This window comes from Rhipicephalus sanguineus, chromosome 1 (genome assembly GCF_013339695.2).
Source record: "Rhipicephalus sanguineus isolate Rsan-2018 chromosome 1, BIME_Rsan_1.4, whole genome shotgun sequence".
Lineage (NCBI taxonomy): Eukaryota > Metazoa > Arthropoda > Arachnida > Ixodida > Ixodidae > Rhipicephalus > Rhipicephalus sanguineus.
In genome coordinates, this window is record NC_051176.1 from 219,432,293 (window position 1) to 219,454,533 (window position 22,241).

Below are 22,241 nucleotides of genomic sequence, written 5' to 3' on the forward strand. Positions count from 1 at the left end.
ACGACGCGTCGTATCGATGAGCTGGCGTGCAATTCGCGCAGGGAAGCACTCCCTCCATGGCGAGACGACTACCACGTGTATCACCGGCCCGCTATACATCGGGGTCAAGCCGGCCAGCTGGCCGCCGAGCGCGGGTCCCGGCGGAGAGCTCCGGTCCCGTCGGAACATTGCGCGGAGCGTGAGCCGGGGGAGAAAAAAATAACGTCACCGCCGCGGCCCCCGCGGCATCCCGTCTGACTGGTCCTCTCGCCAACCTAGATTTCCCTCGCCCCACCGCCACTCATGGTCGAGCGCGACGGCCGCACTTGGCCCGTTGCAGTCAGAGTTCCGCGATCGTGCCTCGGCCACACCAGTGACCGTGCTTGGCCCAGGACGTGTTTCGCGCGCGTCGCCGCCTGCCACTACCGCGCTTCGCCCGACGGCATGCTTGAAGCGCCACTGCGCTGACGGCCACACTTGTTCACCAGCACAGCGCCGCATCCACCGTCACCCTGACGCGCAAAGGGAACCGGAGAACTGCAGGTGAGCTGCCGTCCAGGACAGGCGCTTCACTCCGTGCACGGTCCACGGCGCCCACGGCTGGTGTGAATATGGCTATAGCTTAAGGGAACTGACAACGAGAACCCTTAAGGTATAACCGTTCTTTCCGCTTGAGCGATAGTTCTAAGGTTGCACCTGCTTCTATATCTCCCTCTTTTTTTATTTTCTTCTATTTAACATTTCTGTTTACAACGCTTTACTTCCCTCCGTGTCGATGCGGAAGTGGACGAGCTGTCATTAGTCGGATTTATCTGACTGGCCTACTCGAGGTGGTTTCCGCACTAATCCGCGGCCTACAGGCGCTTATGATTCATATACTACGCAGGACACGAGTCACCTTCCTGCTACATGACGATCCAACCGCGTAACGGAGCAGAACCGCGTAACGGACCTGTGTTCCGCTAAGTGTCTTGTTTGTAACAAGACTTTATTGTGCGCAGCCGCGCGCACAATCTTTGTTGATTACGCAAATGTGTTTCAGCTGTCTAAATAGGGGCACACGAGATGATGGACAGGATAGCTATGGGCTCTGGATAATGCATGTCGAGAACTTGCGCGCGAGTGTCGGCAAAACTTTCGCGGCGCTGTCGGCACGCGTTCACAAACACAGGCAGCGAATCAACAACGGCACCGCCGTACGCACGATCGAGGTATAGCTGAGAGTGCAGTGATTCGTGTCATTAGGCCAGGAATAAATGTCTCGCGGGCCGTTCACCTCCTTCCAGAGACCACGAAATCATCATGCCTCACGTAGATCGCGCCGTGCGTGAGAACGTTATTTATTTAGTTATTTTTTCCTGCAGGCAGCTGGGTAGTGTTTCTGATTCTGGGTGCGAGCTAGCTAGATTACGAAAGGTCGGTGCGTCAAGCATGTAGTCCTGCATCGCACCGGTACCACACTTACTGAACGTCGAATTCTGGTTTGAGCCTAAACATGCATGCTCTTCTCGAGTGCGTCGAATGGTGATAACCGAAAGCCCTGGCGATCGCGCAGCGGTCCGAGCAGAATGGCGAGGTACACCTCCTTGCCCTCCCATCTCTCTATCCTCTATTTTTGGCGCTCACGGTATGTATAGTGGAGCACGAATTGCGCCAAATAAAAGGGGTCATTCGCCCTAGCGCCTTGGCTCCGGCACGAACCTACTCGCCGGCCCCCGATTCCCGCTCCACTTCCTTGACCCGCGCACTCCCGTGGTGCGTGGTCGACATCGATAAAGACCCCCAGGGCAGAAAGAACAGTCCGACTTCCCCCTGATCTCACCTCCTCGTGACCACAGATGCGCTTACGGCGAGCCGCTATGGCATACAGCTGGGAATCGCGAACTGGTTTTGGTTTTCCACTGCCTCACGTGCGTCTTCCCATAGGTCGCTAGCGAGCTATATACGTCGGCGCAGCAACAGTATCGTCATCTGTGCAGTGGCTGATGCTATGATTACGACGGAGAAGGTACGAGTGCGTGTTCTCTTTTATATAGGTTTATAGCAACCGCGCCGAGCGAGCGTGCTCGGCGCTCGGAGTCCACGTTCGCATCGTGTTGTGTTTACTGTGCAGTCACGGAGAGTGGCCTGGGAACTCGAGTTACGGCGGCCGGGTCAGCCGGGTGTTGTAAACACAGCCGCCGGGCCGAAGCTACGCCAGTCGCCCCGTCGCTGCTGCCTCGTTCGCCTCGCAGCGCTTTTGCTTAAATATACGAGTTCTTATTGTAGCGCCGAGCACGCTCGCTCGGCGCGGTTGCTATAGGTTGTTCGGGCTTGTTATGAGGGTGCACAAGGCCCTCTTCGAAAAGAAGTTCCGCAGAGAAGATGCCGTTGCGTCAACGCGGCCGTTCCGCACCAGTTCCATAAGCAGTTGCAGACTCAAACAACGGTGATGCCTACACGTGAGATTAAAGGAGTGAGCAAGAGCAACAAAAATGTGCTGCACTGGCGGAAATTAAATCTATTTTTATACATCTGTGAAAAGCCAACGCGTCCTCCACAGCTCGACAACGCAACCATTACACAGTTTTAGAATATGGTAGCCAGAGCTTTGCGTACACATTCGCCTTTTAGTGCCACTGCACATGCGCCATACGCTAACCCCTCTTTGGTTTAGCGTTCCGAACCATATTTTTCGTGAGTACCCCAGCCACTCCCAAAGTTATTTTCCGTTGATCTCATGCAAGATCCTAGCGCGATTCTCTTGCATTTATACAGAGGACAAAGTCTATTCGAAAACATCTACGGTGCGCTTACGCAAACCGAGGAACCTAAGGCCCGGGTACCCAATTTGATCTCACTGCACATAGCTGGCCTTACGCAAAACCCAAACGCAGTTTGCGTCTAGCGCATTCAAAGTGGCTTCGACGCTATTTCTTTGGGGCCCCGAAAGCCTTTGAGGTCATTATTTTATATCTCTCGATTGACGAACCACTCAAGGTACATGTTTCATATACTGCAACACAATGGCCTCTTAGGGAAGGGATTCAAGATAAGCGATACCACATTGGCAAGTGATCTACACGCTGCGAAAGGTAGGTCTGATAGACGGATTAAAATAAAACTGGATTTCGCTTCGTCCCACGCAGACAGTGACGTGAGATTAGAATGCGTTCTTTTCACTGCGTTATTCTGACGCCAGTATTTACTAGAGTTACTGTATATGCTACCGTTAGGTAGCAGAGTTGCGCATAGGTCTGGCTAGCAACCACAGCTATGCGGTGAAGTCGCACTCCGTTTGTGCTGGCGACATGTCTACCGCGTCGCCAATTATCATGTCTGGCGTGTCAAAGACCGGCAATAAACATTGTTTATCGATGTCTAGTGTTAATTCAGTTCGCTGCAACGGCGGCGTCGAAAAATACAAAAATTGACCCGAGCGTCAGCTTCTCCGCAATGCATGGTTGCTAGCGGCGTTTGGAAGACAGATGCGCAACTCTGCTACCTAAAGGTAGCATATACAGTAGCTCTAGCATTTACCTATGGTGAGACTTGATGCGAACAGGCACTGCGTGGTCATACCAAGCTAGCACATGAAATCACGACGATAATTAGTCTTCCCGGTACTTCAAACTACGAAATAATAATAATAATAATAATAATAATAATAATAATAATAATAATAATAATAATAATAATAATAATAATAATAATAATAATAATAATCAAACATTTATTTAACGTGCCCAGGAGCAACCATAAGGTCTTTGTACTGGCGCACGAAAAAAAAAAAAAGGCCAACATTCATGATAAAATATCATGGATAAAAAACGTTATAAAATTGCACATATACAGCTATGCGCAGGAAAAAAAAAGGTCAACAGTGTACGAGGCTATGTAAGTACAGTGCAAAGCTCGGAGCAGAACAACGACTGGGAGCTGTGAAAAACATCTAGCTCCAAAAAGTAAGCATTGTAAAGACGTTGTATCCTGCCAATGGTCGAATGTTCACAGAGGCAGGCGGTTACATGAAAAGGTCTATTCTCTCTGGTCAGCTTACGTGGAATTCGGAAATTAAGACAGTTGAGCAGTACAGGGCAGGATATGATACCATGCACAAGCTTGTAAAGAAATAACAGATCAGCGCGATTTCGTCGGCAGCAAAGTGATGGCAATGATAATAATCCAGCAGCGTTAGAACGAGATCCAGTCATTTCTAGCGAAACAATGGTTGTAAATGCTTAGGAATTTTTTTTCTGGACTCGCTCAATGGCGTTGCTGCTGGAATTAGGAATGCCATTCCAGATCACAGATGCATACTCAAGTTGAGGAAGACATAGCACGGTGTACAATTTTCGGAAGGGCATAAGAGAACGAAATTCTCTAGACATTCTGCAAACACAGCCTAGGGTGCGAAGACCCCGCAAAGCAACACGCTTAGCGTGAGCAGAAAAGTGTAAGGTGCTATCAAAAAGAACACCTAGATCATTGATCTCACATACCTTACACAACGACACAGAATTGACGGAATATAAAAATGGCACACTAGATGTTTTTCGAGTGAAACTCATTACCCTGGTTTTTGAAATATTTAGGGAGAGGTTATTGTTCCTGCACCATTCAGAAAAAGAACACAAATCAGATTGCAGCAAGCGACAATCCATCTTTATGTCATCGACATACAAAAGGAAAGAAGAATTCCGAATGACAGAAGAAACATCATTAACATAAATTAAAAAGAGGAGCGGGCCCAGTACCGACCCTTGAGGAACCCCACTAGTAGCTTTGTACAAAGAGGACGATTGGCCATTAACGGCAACATAACATGATCTATCAAGAAGATAGCTATGGAGGAGATTCACAATTGAGGAATCAACATCAAAGTGTGCAAGTTTATCCAAAAGCAGCGAATGACTGACAACGTCAAAAGCTTTGCTGAGGTCACAGTAAATAGCGTCAACCTGCCCTCTCTGCGAAATAGGCGTGGAGACTTGCATCATGAAACTGGCAAGATTAGCGACAGTTGAGCGGCCAGCGAGAAACCCATGCTGATTCACAATCAATAATTTTTTTACATCAAAAGACAATATTTTGTGAAGAGCAAGCTCAAAGATTTTGGATGCGGCACAAAGAAGGGAAATAGGGCGGTAGTTCGAGACGTCACTTTTACAGCCAGACTTAAATACTGGGAAAACACGAGCAGTTTTCCACATGCTAGGAAAAGTTGAAGTATGCAGACGCTTATTAAATATGGTAGTCAATGATGGTACAAGTATACTGCCATACGCTCTTAGTATGGCAGTGGGGATGCCATCTGGGACAGCTGAAAAGGATGGTTTCAGGCGCTTAATGCATTCTGAAATGGAATCTTCATCTAGCGACACAGCATCAGCTGTGCCAACTGCCTTAACCTGTCGACCGTTACTAGCTACAGAGGCTGGAGACTTATAAACAGATGAGAAATACATGGCAAAACAGTCAGCAACGGCTTGAACTTCTACTCCATTTGGGTTCAGTATCCTGAAGGACTCGCCACTTTTGCACGACCGTTTGCGCACATACTTCCAAAACTCAGCCGGCCTGTCAGACGCGCTTTTTTCTAAAAATGAAATATATAGACTGATCCCGTTTATAAAGGCGTTTACAAAGAGTACGAAAACGACAGAATTCTTCCTTCAAATGAGTTGATGGAGAACATTTATACTTCCTGTGTGCACGATCTTTATATTTCAGTGCACTTATAAGTTCTGATGAGAACCAGGAGGGATATTTACAATGATTAGGTGTATACTGGGGAATTAACTTGCGCATGCTGGTCAAGATAAGTTCCGTAAACTGATCGACTTGATCATCAACATTGGGTTTGTCAGTTACCAGTGACCAATCTGTGGTGGACAAGTCATGGTACAAGCCAACGTAGTCACCTCGCTTAAAGGCAAATCTGGGCGTTTTGTCGATTTTTCTGGGAAAGATTGGTTTTTCTGGTGAAATACAGAGTGTTAGTTTGAGTGGTGGGTGAAATCTGTCAGGACGAACAAGAGAGATGTGAGAGAGTGATACTTCGATAGGTTGATTATTAGAAATACACAGATCTAAGACGTTACCACAGGAATTGGCAATACTATTGTGCTGCTGTAGGGAATTAAAAGCGAGAAAATCTAACAATACGCTGCATTTGTTCTTTAAGAAATGATGATAATGAGAAAAAATAAGTGTGGTCCAGTCAATTCCAGGTGTGTTAAAATCGCCAAGTACAAGAATTTTGTGCTTCTTATGTGAGATTACCACATTTTCAATAGAAGAGACGATCTGATTAAAAGCAACTGGTGAAACGCTAGGCGATGCATAGAAACATCCAATCAACAATTTTTCACAGTGCTCAAGACTAATTTCGACCCAAATTGATTCAGAAATTGTTTCTATGTCCTTGCGTCTAACAGATCTTAGAGAACTGTCTATAGCCATCAATACACCACCACCTTTTTGTTTAGTTGCACGGAAGTCCCGATCACTGCGGAAGGTGGTGTAGTTCGACGGAAGATAGTCACAGGAAGGAATTTCACTGCACAGCCACGTTTCAGAAATCGCAATAAGGTCAAAAGAAGACGAAACAACATTAGCAAAGAATTCGCGCGTCTTAGTGCGAAGACCACGAGCGTTCTGATAAAATATATTCAAATTACACGGCACCGTTGCTTGCGGGTGCGCACTCTGAGGGATGGAGCATGTCTTCGTGGAGGACCCCACGGAATGGTTTGAAAATGCAACCGCACGGCCACATTGACGGGTCATTCAGACGTTTCAATGTATCTTCGTCAACTGTAACACAAAACGAGGAGTAAGAGGGATATTTTGTTTTGAGCCGCCGGCAGGAAATGGCAGAAAGGTCAACAGACTCAATGTGTTTCTTGAGGTCAGCAGATGTAGTGTCAGGGCTCAACTTGGACACAAATACAGCCCACTGCCGCTTGGGTCGTTGGGGGATTTGAGGCACTAACAAAGTGGACGAGTCCATGGCTCCAGTAGATACATGTGTTTTTCTTTTCGTTAATAATAATAATAACGTTATTATTATTATTATTATTATTATTATTATTATTATTATTATTATTATTATTATTATTATTATTATTATTATTATTATTATTATTATTATTATGAATTAGTGAAACAGACACATAAAAATATTGCAAGTAAAAGTGTGCTAAATTCTTTTGAATACATACGGGGCAGGTAGTATAGAATATATTATACGCGCGAGAATATCAAAGCGTAGATGATCCAGGTGAAGCAGATGAAAGAAGCTGAAGGAAGGCTAAAAAGGAGCCCCAAATAACTACAAGAGATGAAGGACTGATCTGCGCAGACTCGTGTAACTCGAGGATGAATTGTTTGATGTACGCAGTAGATCGGGAGGAGAAGGTTTCTGCAGTATCACTAACGAAGTAGAAGAACGGAAGAGCGGTTATTTTCGTTTTTTTTTAATCAAAAAGCATTCTCGAAATTATCATCTAAATGTTAAGATACGAAGTCTTGGCCAATCCCCCCAGAGTGGGTATGTGCCATAGCGTTGGGGAAACAAACAAACAGTGTGACCCCACATATCTCCAGTAGAAGCCTGAAGGACGACGGGGGCAGGTGTAAGCACACTGTGCGTCGCCAAGACCGAGATTAACGAGCACCTCGCAAGAAAAGGTAAGGAATCGTTCCAATCTTCAAGGGCACGGATGAACTGCAACGATGATAGATTGACCAAGCTTATGTCGCTCGAGGCGAAGGAAGTCTTCAATCCAATTGTGGGCAGAAGACATTCAATGAGAGTTCATATCTCAGCACGAACGTTTATATTCATATCTGAAAAGACCGATGCAACCATGCATATAGGTCAGCTCTGAGATAAAATATAAAAACGCAGAGGAAACCCAGCAGCAACGTCTACAGTGTCTTCAGCAACATAAACTTCATGACACAGTGCCAATATAAGATAGAGGTAGTTCGAAAGCGCTTCAAAACAAAGAATTTCCCAGGAAAGTCCGTCTGGATGTTCAAATAATTTAACAAGAAAAAGAACGTCCGCAACTTCCTCGGCGAAACTAAAGCTCCTGGGTAACAATGGAGCCGCACCATGTTTCGGCACTAATTGCGGCTTTTTATGTTCAGCACGGGAACGGGTTTTCTGACAGGGAGCTGTACAGGCGCACTGCAGCGGGACAACTTGTCGGAATACGTTATGCAAAACTTTCCAAAGATGTACGGTTTGGTGCCGTCCGTGTTTCTAAGAGCAAGGGGCGGCGCGCCGTTCGATGTGTGTGCAAACAACCATCTGTTGTGATGAGTGTGAAAAGTAAACCGGGCTCCGTTCGTTCACCCGCCAGTACTGGGCTAGAGTGTCCCGGCCCATCCGGTGTGGAGGCGCCGTGACTGATGACCCACTGACTGCGCAGAGCTCTCTTTCGACTGGCGCCTGTCAGACGTCCCGATGCAAGTTACCTTTCTCCTGAGTCTGCCGCACGTGCCCACTTTCGCCTAGCGACTACCCCTCCCCTCGTTCGTCTCAGCCTCAATTTGCGCTCCTGTCACACAAAATACACGCACAGCAACCTTCCTCTACCGCACACCTGCGGCGGTGGCGGCGGCGGCGGCAGAGGATCTGCCGTAGGGCGCCCTTCCTGGGTCACGTTTCCTGCCTCGGCGTCTTACCTCTTCGCACCCTCCGTCCTGTAGTCCTCTCGAAGCCTCCAAGGCGAAGTGGCCAACCGCGAGATACGCGGATCGAAGACCTGACCGGTACTGGACACACCTGCTGCCTATCTCAAGGGTAAAGCAGGTAATCCTGAAAGGAAGCTTCGGAGACTGCAAATGCGGAACAATGACCCTTGATAAATCCTCCCCCTACTCTTATGCTATGATCTGCTATGAACTTATAGAATGAGAACGTATAGAATGAGTCGCCGTCATCGTTATCACCCTATTCTATGTTAACTACAGGACGAAGGTCTTTCCCAATGATCTTGAATTTACCATGGCTTGCGCAAGACGATTCCATTTTATTCCTGCGAACTTCTTATTTTAAATACCCCGCCTAACTCTCTGCAGTCCTCGATTGCGTTTCCTGTCCAGTATCCATTCCGTCGTTCTCACCGTGACCATCGGTGTTACGCATTACGTGACTCGCTCAAGGATATCAGCGATCCCTGTTTGTTCTCTGACCCACTCTGCTCTCTTCCTGTCTCTTACGCCTTTCATTTTCCTTCCCATCGCGCACAGCGTGGTCTTTAATTTATTCTCGGGTTTATTTCTTATCCTCCTGGTTTCTTCCTCGTACTAGAACGCAATGTTTGTACACCTTCCGCTTCAGGAAAAGTGGTAAACTGCCTCTTATAATTTGGGAATGTCTGCCGTATGCGATCTGATGTCCAAAAAGCGATTTGTTTCACTCTAAACACAGTATATATATATATATATATATATATATATATATATATATATATATATATATATATATATATATATATATATATAGTGCACGAGTGCTATTGGCGGTGTCCCGACGATGGGCGAACACTTCTTTCTCTCTCTCTCTCTGTCTCTCGCTCTTCTTTTCTCTTGTTTCTCCTTTTAAAACTTTAATCTCGCACATTCTTGAGCAAACAGCGCCTGTGGCCGCTGCGTAGACTTCTTCCGTGAGCTTGCACTGCATGTAGCGAGTTTTAGTGCACAAATTTGGGCGCCGTAGCACCGCCCGAAAAAGCGATTCGGATACCGCAACATCTCACCAATCACCAGAATTATTTTGCCACTTCGACTGGAACCAGCTTATAGGAGACAAAGTTGGCGGGCCAGCGGCACGACATATATAGCGTATAGGCCTCTCAACGACTAAGCAGGAACTATTATAGAGTTTTCCTCGCCTGCCGCCGCTTCCTATTCCCAACTTTTCCTGTCGACGGGTTTCCCTCCTTGGCTTTCTTTCCGATTGGCGAAACAGATTCAGCGCCTGCAGGCCTGCTCTGGTGTAGTGGTATCTAGGTCCGGGAAGCTGCGTGCTGTACACGGAAGCGTGTTGCCGTTATAGCAATGGTCGTACTAAACATATCTCGACCGTTGTATTTCGGCCGAACATCTTTCTCGAGGCAAGAGCTGACTGCTCCAGGCACTACCAAAAGCGCGGCTTCTCAGTTACGAATTTCGCCTTCCTCATTTCCTTCTATGGGGGTGGTTCACGTAACTTGAACCGAACATTTCATAGCATATCATACATATTCTCAAATTATATACACCATGCGATGTGCATCATATAAGCGAATGATAACCTCGAAGTATATTTCGCAGTCATCTTCAGTTAACGTAAGAATATTTCTTGTAACGGTGCCCCTAGGTTAGCATTTTCTTTACCACAGACTCGAAAATATCATAGGCGGGCGCAGGGTTCCCCATCAGGGGGGCGAAGGTTCATCGCAGCGCGATGAACCTATAAATCCCTGATGATATCTGTATGGATGTTTGGGGAGTATAATCTTCTTGGCTTGGAGGCAAGCTCTTTCAATTTTCTGGGATTCGTAGAGCGACCTGTTATTTCGACGACCCACCGCGGTGAATCAGTAGTTTTTAAGAGCTCTGCTTCTGAGCGCGAGGTCGCGGGTTCGATTCACTGCAGCGACGGCTGTATTCTGATAAGCGTTCATGCATAGTTTAAGTTAGAATAACTATATATATACATTTATATACATTTATATATATATATATATATATATATATATATATATATATATATATATCTATATATATATATATATATATATATATATATATATATATATATATATACTTAGAATATGAAGCACCCCACTACATAGCGCCTCGAATAGCGCGTGTGTAGCTTTAGGAGGTTAAATACCACATGCTAATTGAACGTTTACATAGGGGAGCTGTTTAAGCTTTTCGTTCCGCCGTTTCAAGTCACCCAGTGGCGTAGCCAGGGGGTGGCACACCGGGCCCGTGCCCCCCTCTCGAAATTTTTTTGCCATGGCATACAGAGCACAAAATGGCGCTCAACCTCATCTGCTTGCCCGGCCCCCACTTCAGCTCAAGGAGGTGCCCCCCTCCCCCCCCCCCCCCCCCCCCACCCCGAAAAACATTTCTGCCCACGCCCCTGGACTAGAAAACTAAGCTGCGCCTAGAGCGTGAAACGGAATAACTTGGCCGGCGCGCGCTCTCTTCGTCCTCTTCTTCATCTTAGGATTGACAACAAATGCAGTTTGCTCTTGGCGACGTAGATTCGAGAAATGAGGATAATTGTAGTACTTTTTTTTTATGTATCGCCTAGGGATAAGAAGACCTGTGACCAGCACATTTATTGAGGGTTGACACGATGGATGTGCAATGTAGGCGTTTCTTCAATGCGTGTGCCTTCTGAGGCAAACGAAAGGAAAGCACAGAACAGATAAACGGAAGAGAAAGGGCAGAAACAGAGAGGAAGAAACAGAATGGAACAGAGAGAGAGAGAGAGAGGACCTTGCTAATTAGGACAACGCTTATTATGGCCGTGCTAATTAACGCTATACTAATTAAGACCTTGCTGATAATCTAGGTTGGACACAAGCTCCGCTGTTAGTCCATAATCCAGTCCTGCACCACTAGTGCAAGCTGCCAACATTGTATTATGTTTCGGTCATATAGCGGATTTCCCAAAAATTGACACCGGCTGCGTTCGAGCAGGCCACGTAGTGTCAGCCTGCTCTTGTACCAGGCACAACGAACTTTAAACTGTTTCGTGGCAAGCGACTGATTCTGAGCAGGCCCTCATATACACACCGCTACGTGAGCACCTCTTGAGATTTTTCGTAATTTCTGAACTACAGTCTGCAAAGTACAGTTGAATAAGTCCACAGGTTATGCGAAATAACTTTCTGTCATGTTGGCCATGCATTGCGCGTGGTGTGCTGGATTATGTGCTGTACGAGGTTGGTAAAGCGTAGTACATATATGCGTCACTACAAGAAGTAAGAGCTATAGCTGTTGTATGTGGCGTTTTTTTTTTTTTTTTCTAAAAGAGCCAAGTGCACTTGAACTGAAACTGAGAAAAACGCACTTTTTTGCTACTGACAACATGGTCAAGGCCTGCTCCAATAACTTTTTGCCAATGTGTTCCTGTCCCCTAAACACCTCAAATCTCAGGGGCGTAGCCAGAAATTTTTTTCGGGGGGGGGGGGGGGGGGGGGGGTTCAAAGATGCTTTATGTTCGTGTGTGCGTTTGTATGTGTGCGTGTATATATACGCAAGCAAGACAACATTTTCGGGGGGAAGGTGGTTGAACGCCCCCCCCCCCCCCCTCCTGGCTATGCCCCTGTCAAATCTATTTTACGGCTAAAATCTATATAGCCCACCATCGTGGGTATTCAGGAGTACAATTTGTATTTGGCTCTTATAGATTGGAACATTTCATTTGGGCTTGAATTAGCTCGTAAAACAAGTCTAAAACGATTCGAATGTACGGTATAGCAATATTTTGCGATAAAATTAACATCATCCTTGTGCTTCCGTCGGTGCCGTCCTTCGTCGCATGGGCGTAAGGCGATTACTAGACTAGAAGAGCGAGTGGTCCTTCCTGGCAAAAGCGCACTATTCTGGACTGTCGGCAGCGTTTTCTTGTTTTTGGAATCTATTAAAGGTTGGTTGGTTGGTTGATCCTCAGCTACTCGGCGCAACCCACCGTGGGGGATCGGCCATGAAACGGGTGGTACCTTATTTTAGAAATAAAATTGTTTACAATCCGAATATGTTTAGGAATGAATGGTTTAAAAATAAATTCACTGGTACAATCCAGATTTTCAAAAACTTAACATTCTATTCTTTTTGTTTCCCGTAAAAAATCGCACAAGGCCTTGAAAAGTGCTCTTCTTCTTCTGAGCTCGTTTTATGCCGTGCCGTTTCGGACCACTTCTTCTTCTTCAAGGAATAGATCGGTTCCCAATATCTTCATTTCACATGTCTTTTATTTAAAATATACTTTCTTGGAGCGAGAGAAGGACACGATGCTGTAGCGCTAAACTCGAAAAGAAAGACTAAGAGGCAAAAAAGAAGTATAGGAAAGTCGGCCTCTTTACATTCGAGTTTTGCCCTACAACATCCCGTCCTTCAGTAAGTGCCAACTAACCCTAGAAAAACTAATTGTGGAACGTAAACACGATATCAAAGCAACTAGGACACAAATGAAACAGATTGGATGAGATCATATTGGTTGTTTTGGTCGCGATCATTGACGCGCGCTGGTTTAATGAATGTGGCTCAGTTTAATTGAAACAGATGCAGGATTTGGCTTATTATTTTTTTTTTAGAAACTGCCTTTTTGAGTTCATGTTACAATCGGGAATGGCCACATTTTGATTCCAACTGTTCTAGAAGTTAAAGATACTTAGGCGCGCTTTACGCTCCCGTGAAATTTAGCCCAGTTTCGGTTTCTGCATTTGGTTCTTATTGTCGCCGAATTTCAGGCTCGGAAAATTGATTCACCTGTGATTTCTTCCCTAGCTGTTGAAACCAGCAAGTGCTCTTGATCCTCTTGCCTTTTCCACCAGTAGCAACTAGGAGGCTTCGTAAACCAGCTTTAGCGAAGCTTATAAATTTTATGAAAGAAAAAGCATCCATAAATTTGTGGCAGCGAAAGTAAATCGCACTGAGTCGTCGCTGCAGGTTAGAATAGGCGATATCGAGAAAAAAAAAAGAAAGAAACGATTCCTGAATAACACCCATCTCGATCCGGTATACTGTATCGTCCGGGGAATTCCGCGTTTCCGTAAGCAGAATTGGCTTCGATTATGCGCGCTGGTACATCATAAGCGGATATGCAGGATCGATTCAGTTTGTAAACAGCAACCGTTACACCAAACAGTAATATATAGTATGGACACGCTGACGGTGAACTTATTTACACGGTCCTAATCCACTGACTATAGCCTGTCCCGCACACTGGCTTACTACTTGGTCGCACAGCGCCCATCTTCCTGGCAGAACAGTGCAGCGCCACTCTTTAGCGTCACCACGGAGATCTGCTGCCATTGTAAGGCGTCTTTGAGGAAAAGAAAACTCGAACTCGCTCTTCTTACTTTGAGCAGGAAAACCTGCCACGAGGGGATGTGCTGCTTTGAGGAAGTTTCCTGTTCTTTGTCTGAACGTGTTTTGGGCGCTGCCGTGTGAAGCGGGCGCAGGCTGCGGCTCGTTGCAGCGCGTCCAACTTTGACACTGCTACGATGGCGGCTTCGCTTGGTTTGCTTTCCGCGAAGCTCAAGCTGCCGAGCCCTGAATAACGCTCCTCTTGAAGTCTGCCGCGACCTTGCCTCGTGTCGACAGCTAGGCGTTTATTTTGCATTCCTCCCGCAATCTTTGCACTTGTCTGAGCGTTAACGGGTGAGCGGGAAAGAAAAGAAGTGTCTGTTGGAATCGTTTGTCCACGTGATAACGTACGATCACGGGTGCCACACAACCACACCGTGCACACAACGCAAACACAGCAGTGTGACTCGATGTGCGATCCGTATATGCAATCAGATGGTGGGAATACCGAAATAATATGTTAGAAGAAGTGCTGAATAATGAAACGTCGGGACGATTGGGAACAGGTTAATCCATGCCGGCACTTTAATCATTTACGCGCACCGAAACCACGATATGATTATGGGGTACGCCGTAGTGGAGGGCATAGACTTAACTGGGTTCTTTAACGTGCACCTAAATCCAAGCACACGGATAAAGCTAAATATTAGAAGAGGGAGAACACACTTAAGTGTGTTACGAAACACACTTAAGAAATCACGAACATCAGTAACCAGGTGCGTGGCCGCTTGCTCTTTCGCTCGTTTGCATCGTACGTAGTACATCGTCAACGCAACGCCAGCGGCCAAGCAACGCGCTAGCGATGTGATGTGACGCGGTTGGTACCCTCTACCATAGCCTCCTCTATACCGTGGGTAGAGGCTATGCCTCTACCCACGGTGTAAGAATATTCTTACACCGTGCCTCTACCTCTACCCCTCTCCTCTCTCTCTCTCTGTAATTACGTAAATATTGCTGCGCACAGCTAGCACAGCTATCACCATCATCACCAACCTGCTCTACTACAGCGCCTCCTATCAGTCCACACCGGTCCGATATGGCGGCGGTTCTGTGCAGATCATTGTGGCGCTCCTGCTCGTTGCGCGGTAGCCAGTGGTGTGCGGCAAGTTTTGCTCTCGCAAACTTCAGGACGTTTCGACTAAATAGGTGTTCTGACTTATCTACGTGCAGCAATATGTTTACGGCAATGCAAGTGAGACATGCAACTAATCTTCCTGGCTCGAAAAACTCCGGCACCAAATCAGGTGTGCTATGTGTCAGCTGTTTTCAGTGACATACCTTGTTGAGTGTACAGAGCGTGCAGGTAAGACCGTCGCTTTGAGCACATGTTTAGGTTAAAGACGTGTTTGGAATGTGTATTGCAAAGCAAAACTTTAATGACCTTGACCCCCCTCTTGTCGTGACAGTTGATTGTCTTGAACAGTTTGAAGGTTGTAGTTAGCGTTGTGTTAAAATTAAAAGCATGTTGAAAAAAAAAAAACAAAAAAAAAACATTGTGGGGTGTTTAGTGTGTTGCGTGACTCCTGAACATTCGAAGCGACCTTATTTATTCAGGGGTCGGGGGGACATGCAAAAGCGCTCGTCCGCTTAAATGCACTACTTCATTAGGTGGTCAAAAATAAGCCAAAGTCTCCTAACGCGACGTCGTTGCGAGACGTGAACCCCATAATTGATTTTTTTTATTCACTTTCAGACATTGCTTCGCGAGTGCCCATCGTGGTCATGCAGAATCGAAACATTTTACAGCGTGCTACAAAGGCGGTCGGTCAATGCTCATAATTGCCCTGGTGGATGCGCATGACATTCTGGAAAGTTCACAAACGACAAAGTGCATGACGCGCGCGACACGTTTGCGTTCTGCATTACCCGTCGTCGTACCTGCCACTGTGCAAAATCTTGTGGTTTCAGTTTCCTCTTGGCAGTAAATATCGAGTATACCCTCCCATGGTCACAGCAGAAGCTGTTTGTTGGCTCTTTCATTGATGGGAATATACAAGTTCAGTGCTCGTCTTTATGTTGAACTGTGAAAATCTCAAGGCATACTTTTCCGATTTTAATTGTTGGCTTGCTTCAGGTTCTGAGTCGGTGTTCATAGTTAAGCATTATGGAAACATCTTACTGCAGTATAATGTAGAATTGGGTGCTTCTTTTATTTCATTGCAGCCATGTCAGCGCCACCATGGAAGGAGGCGGCCAGCCTCATCGTAGTTAGCCGTGCACCATTGCGAGATGTAGTGGGAAAAGACTTGGCAACAGCTATGATGGCCACCGTGTGGAACAACCAGACTGAGCGTGTGTCACGCTGCGACTACCGTGTGCTGATGGTGAAGCGATCAAGCCTGAGCTCGTTCATGGCCAATGCTTATGTATATCCAGGTGGCCTCTGTGAGCCGTGTGACTTCTCGTCTGATTGGTGGGAGGTGTTTGCAGCTGTAGGTGCCACAAAAGAAGCTCTTCTCAGGGATGTCTGTAACAGGGCTAAGGGCCCACGGCCTCCAATGATCACAAAACCCATGACATTGTCTCACAATCAGCTCAGTTCTGAAAACCATTTGCCAGGTGACTTGGCTTACCGTATCTCAGCCATTCGGGAGACTTTCGAAGAAACAGGAGTCTTGTTGCTGACACAAGCTGCCCCTGCTCATGGTGAAGCCGTTCTCGCCGATTCTATCAGCGAAGGCATAGACACAACGCTATGGCGTCAGCGATTGCGAGAGGATCCAGTGAACCTGTTGCGCATGTGCCGTGAAAATCGTCTCTGTCCTAATGTCTGGGCCCTGCACGAGTGGTGGGACTGGTTGACGCCCATCTCAGTGGGTCACAGACGTTATGACACAATGTTCTACATATGCTGCATGGATAAGCAGCCACAAGTAGTGCTCGACCAGAGCGAAGTCATCACACTGAAGGTAAGATGTGTTACACATTTGTAGTGGCCACTTCAATTCTTTCTTTAGCCTGGCAGGCTGTAGCTAGAGCTGTTCCAGTTCTTGTGTCCTGTTGCAATGTTAAATTCCTAAGATCTATTCATTATGTCCTGTATTAAATATGTTGTCCTTCTCTGCTTCATATTCTTATTAATGAAGAGAAGCTGTCAAAGCTGTGAAGCATAAGTTACTCATGGTATTCGTATCTTACAAAAGTGAGAATAATAATAATGATTGCTTGGGTCTTGCGTGCGTAAACCGCGATACGGTTATGAATGAACGAAAGGAGGAGGAATTTGGAGGGCTTTTTTTTTTGTTTCACACAACCTTAATGAAAAGCAGTAAGTAATGAAGCCAAGGAAGGTATAGGGAATGCTAATTGCACTGTTTTAAGTGTATTGTAGTAATTGTGATATAGATGTGAACAAAGTAAAGTGGACGAATAGACAACTTGCCACTGGCAGGGACCGAACCTGCAACCTTTGGATAACACGCTCGATGCTCTACCAATTGAGCTACGGCGGTGGTCGTCCTGTCGTCCACTTTATCAGGCATTTATGTGCATGCAAACCTGGGAGTGTTAGTCAGCACCGCTTGTAGCTGTGACGGCGAGTGTGGAAGACTGTTTCTTTGCCAGCTGGTGTCACGTAGCACGTGATCCCTTAACAAGCAGACAACTGACTGATAAGCCCTCGCGTCAGGATAGAAAGTTGGGTTAGTTGGTACAAATGCATCCTCGAAGCAGCGTGAAAAGACTTAGACTAAGGAACCCTCGCATACTACCTGAGGCACGCCATAGTGGGGGGCTCTTGATTAATTTTGACCACCTGGTGTTCTTCATTGTGCACTTCAGTCTAGGTACGCTGGTGTTATCGCATTTGGCTGCCATAGAAATATGGCCGTCGTGGCCATCAATCGAACCCGCGTCCTCAAGCTAAGCAGCACAAAAATCTGAGATAGCACTACAGTGGTATGTCGGCAGAAGATAGACATTGAAATGCTTTATGGTCATCAATTATGTTTGAGTGTAGAGGAGTTGAGAACCACATAGTGTGTGAGGGCATGGAAAATGACAGGTCTAATATTAAAAGATAGGAGGGCAGCAGAATGTATTGGAGAACAAACAGGGTAGCCCACATTCTAATTGACATCAAGAAAAAAAAATGGACCTGGGCGGGCCACGCAATGCATTGTGCAGGCAACCGGTGGTCAGTTAGAGCATTGAAATGGATACCAAGTGATTGTAAACATAGCTGAGGGCGGCAGAGAGTTGGATGAAATTAAGCTCGCAGATATAAAATTCAGTTTGCTGACACAACATAAAATAAACTGAATATATAAAATATTGAAGCCTTCGTCCTGCAGTGGCATAGAGTGGGCTGAGGACAATGATGAAAGTACTGCATGCTGTCTGCTGTTGTGTAGCAGTGCTGGTGAAAAATGAATAAAAGTTGCACGTGTAGAAATAGTGACGAGAAAAAAAGTGAAATCTGTGCTGGATTGCTGTGCAAGTGACACTGAAAACTGGCCAACCAACAATCGGATTGGCAAGGCTTGCTGCAACCATACATCTTACTTCAACGGATCAGTAAGCCTTGAGAAGCTTCTGGAAGGTCCTGTGATTTCACATAGTGTGTGGCAGCCTTTTCTTCTATGCATCATGGGAGTTGATTCTTTGTTACAAATCTAAAGGGATCATTTTTAATGTACGCATGCATTCAAGTCATCACATAAGGTAGTGTCAGCCTTGCTCAGGTGTTGCAAGTCTGATGTCATGAACTTGTGGAAGTTTCAGATTAGTACCTTTGAATTTTAATAGACAAGCTTCCATTGTGGCTAAATGTATGGGATTCCTGAGTGGTGTTGCAACATGTCTGTTCCTATGGTGTTTTTCTGTCATAACTCTTCTATATATGGTAAAAACGACTTATCTGGTATTGCAAATATTGAATCTACCAAACTAGCTTAACCATATGCTTCCTTCACCATACCTGAGTACACATTTAATGGAAATGATCGAGGTCCCACTAGAGTAAACACACATTTCACCCTCAAGCCCAACACCTCTGAGAGTCATGTGTTCTGCTTTTTATTAATTATGCAGCTAGTGGCTCTTTCTCATTATTGTTCATGTTTCAGTTCAATTTCATTGTCTAAGGGACATCCCTTGCATGAGTACCACAAAAATGTCATACTGATGCACTCTTTCAACATGGCACGCATACTTTGTACATGGTTGCTCAGGCATTTTAGTATAGTTCTTAAATTCAAAAGGTTATGCTGTATATCTTGATTAACCATTGTGCAAGTCACAAGTGGAAAAGAGAGACAGAGGGCATTAGGCAAGAACTTTTGTGTAAATATCAGTACAGTCAAATGCCTTTATAATGATTGTCATAAAGGCATTGGCTGTTCAAAGTGCTTGTGACATTCAAAATGCTTCAGTATACAGGTCATTTTGTTCAAAGGTCACACACTGTAACGCTTTCAATATAGCCGTGCCTAAGAAGCAGTCATTATGTAGAGGGTTTCGTTGCGGAGGTGTTCGACTGTATGTTGGTTATCTTTCTCTAAGCTCTCAAAATTTGAAAAAGTAGTGCAGTTGACTTCTGTTAATTCAACCTCAATGACACCAATGAAATTGGTCAAATTATCTGGTGGTAGGAATTAAATAAGCAGCAGAGAAAGCATGCTACTGTCTCGGTTAGCAATATTTGCCACAAGAACCCTTGACAATTTTACTCGATCTCTGTGGCCCGCTGTATATTTTCGTTGTGCTAACTATTCCACCTATTTTGACTGCTTTTACAACACAGGATCGTGTGTGATGCGGTCGGTGGTCACGACTGCCGCCACTGACCGCAGTGCTGGGCGGCGTGCTTAATTTTACTTTTGTTGTATATTTTCTTCACTTCAGTGGTGCACCCCTGAGGGCATGCTGCAAGACTACTCTACCGGGGCGGTTTTCCTGGCGCCACCACAGGTCTACGAAACCTCGCGGTTGCTGAACGTGGCAAGTTTCGCAGAGCTGAGCCAGTTCGCCTACCGTAGGGGCGCCGAAGGCTGCGAGCAGTGGATGCCCGTCATCGCCTCGGCCAGTGACGGCGCGTTGTCCCTACTGCCAGGTCAGTCACTGCATTGTCTTTTAGTGAGGTGTCTCAATGCGAGCGTCGCTGTACAGTTGAGACGCGTGCTTTCGAAGCGCCCTAGCTGCCAGAGCCCGTTAGCGATCGCGCCCCCCTCTTTCCTCTCCGTAGCCACGACCGGCGAGCGCGTTTTTTTTTTTTTCTTCTTTTTTTCAAAGGAACCACAGAAACGGAGGCGCGGCGATTGACCTCGCTTTCCAAAGGAGACTTCCGCAAAACCTGCGCTTGGGCGCACCGCGCAAACACGACAGAAACAAAACATTCCCATGGGGAACCGTCGGCTGCATTCCTCCCGAGGCGTCCGGCGGGCCTTCGCCCCGGTGGGCGGCCCCGTTTCCTTGACCTTGTTTCGATGGGGCGACTCTCTTTTGTTGCATTGTTTTTATTCGTAACAGCGCCGCGAAACCCACCCCCCCCTCCCCCCGCCATCTCTGTCTGCTCCCTCTCCTTCGCCGGCCTGGCTGCAGAGAAGCCGAATCGCTGGTCCGCGTGTGCCCGCCTTTCACGCTGCTCTGCAGAAGCCGGCTCTCATTCCACTGAGCAGCATCCGCACCGCTTGCACGAAATGATTCAACGCTAATGGAACTGTGCAAAATAAGTAACCGTTCCTTATGCCAAAACTTCGGGCTACGTTTTTCGCAGCTGTAATTTTCGCAAGTCCGAACTTTTCAAGGTCGTCCCATAATGCGATTTCCATCACTTGCGACGGAGAAAACTTACAGGGACCCTAATGCATTCGCCTAAGACGACTCGAAGGCGAAAGCCATCTTCCTTTTCTTCTGAGTCGATGTAGTGATCTTGCCCCGCCTCCCTCCGAAAGCTTACTGCACCGAACGTGGTTTTGCACTGCCTCTGTGATCGGCCCACCTTCGACCAAGCTACAATGTCATGTGATGACGTCGGAAATTTTGGCTATCTGTGACGGCACAGCGTGATGATTTTTAGATGCGAAGCATCTCTTGCTTGGGGGTATGTCTCGCGGCTTTGGCGTTGGCGTCCGCACTCACACTACGCATGCGCAACTCTCCTCCTTCCCTCTCTCCAACAGCTGCGCGTTACTCTCTCCGCTTCTCTCCCAGCACCTGCTTGCGCTTCTCCTGCGTTCTCGCTTCTGCTCTCGCGGCGCATGCGCTACTCTCCTCCTCTAGTCTCCTCTCCTTCAAGTTGAATATAAAGCGGGTAGAGCGCTGCGCTCGTTCAGTCCAGCGCTTGCTTCGGTTGACTCCTCTGAAATGCGGGCTCGACATGCCGAAATTCTCTCCTGCGCAACGCCGCGATGAGCGCCAGCGCATGCGCGTCCCCTCCCCCTCTCCTCTCCTACGCTGCCCCCCCCCCTCTCGCGCGCCTGTCGACCGCGTTCCCCGCTCGCCCTGTGAGAATTAACGGCCAGACTAGAGGGAAGACACGACGCGCGTAGTGTTCCTCTTCGCGTTCCACGACCCGAGGTCGGTAGCATGCCCAACGAACGCCAACGGAACGTAATCGTGCAAGTGCTCCAGCTTCGCATCGCCTCATGGTCCCCTTTAGCGGGAGATGGTGTAATTTTTTTTTTGCATCACTCGTGTCGTCCCCGACGCCGCGGGACACCGACGGTCAATTTTCGCGTTTGATGGGGCATCTAAGGCTTTCGCCTTAATAACAGTTGCGGTTGTTACAGGCCTCCAGCGACAGAATTCCACAAAGTTGGTTACCTGTCGTGACGATTGACGCGATTTTTAATTTTCGACGCCTAGTGGCGTAGCGAGTAATTTTTATCAAATGGGAGGGAGGTAAGGGCCGAAGCTCGTCAGTCTTCTTATGGCAGATATCCTACGATACACAACTTCCTAGGATGGGGAGTTGGGAGAGGGGGGGGGGGACGATTTCCCTGCCATTGCCATAAAAATGGGGAAGATTTATAGAAATTGTTCCAAGAGCCATCTTGTGGTTTGTTTTGATTATGATGGTTGTTGTGAAATGTCATTTCTCATTCAGCAAATTCAGATAACTAGGCTTGTGCAAATAGCAAATTTTAAGTTCGAAGCGAATAGTGATTTGGTTGAATAATTTGAAATCAGATTCGAATAGTGTATAGAAAAATGAGCATGTTTGTCATGAC

The 22,241-nt window shown here is 46.7% G+C and overlaps 1 protein-coding gene across 3 annotated transcripts in view; it reads left to right on the forward strand.

The window, feature by feature from the left end:
• Positions 1-297: 297 nt before the first annotated feature.
• The window catches only part of LOC119372334 (acyl-coenzyme A diphosphatase NUDT19), a 29,380-nt gene continuing 7,436 nt past the window's right edge, over positions 298-22,241 (forward strand). The window contains exons 1-3 of one of the 3 annotated variants that reach the window (XM_037642825.2): positions 298-522; positions 16,234-16,979; positions 19,915-20,122. In XM_037642825.2, coding sequence (XP_037498753.1) covers positions 16,236-16,979; positions 19,915-20,122 — 952 coding nt within the window. In that variant the 5' untranslated portion in view covers positions 298-522; positions 16,234-16,235. Of the gene's footprint in view, positions 523-15,101; positions 15,374-16,233; positions 16,980-19,914; positions 20,123-22,241 lie in introns of those variants that run through there. The other 2 variants (XM_037642817.1, XM_037642809.1) reach the window with 2 other exon arrangements.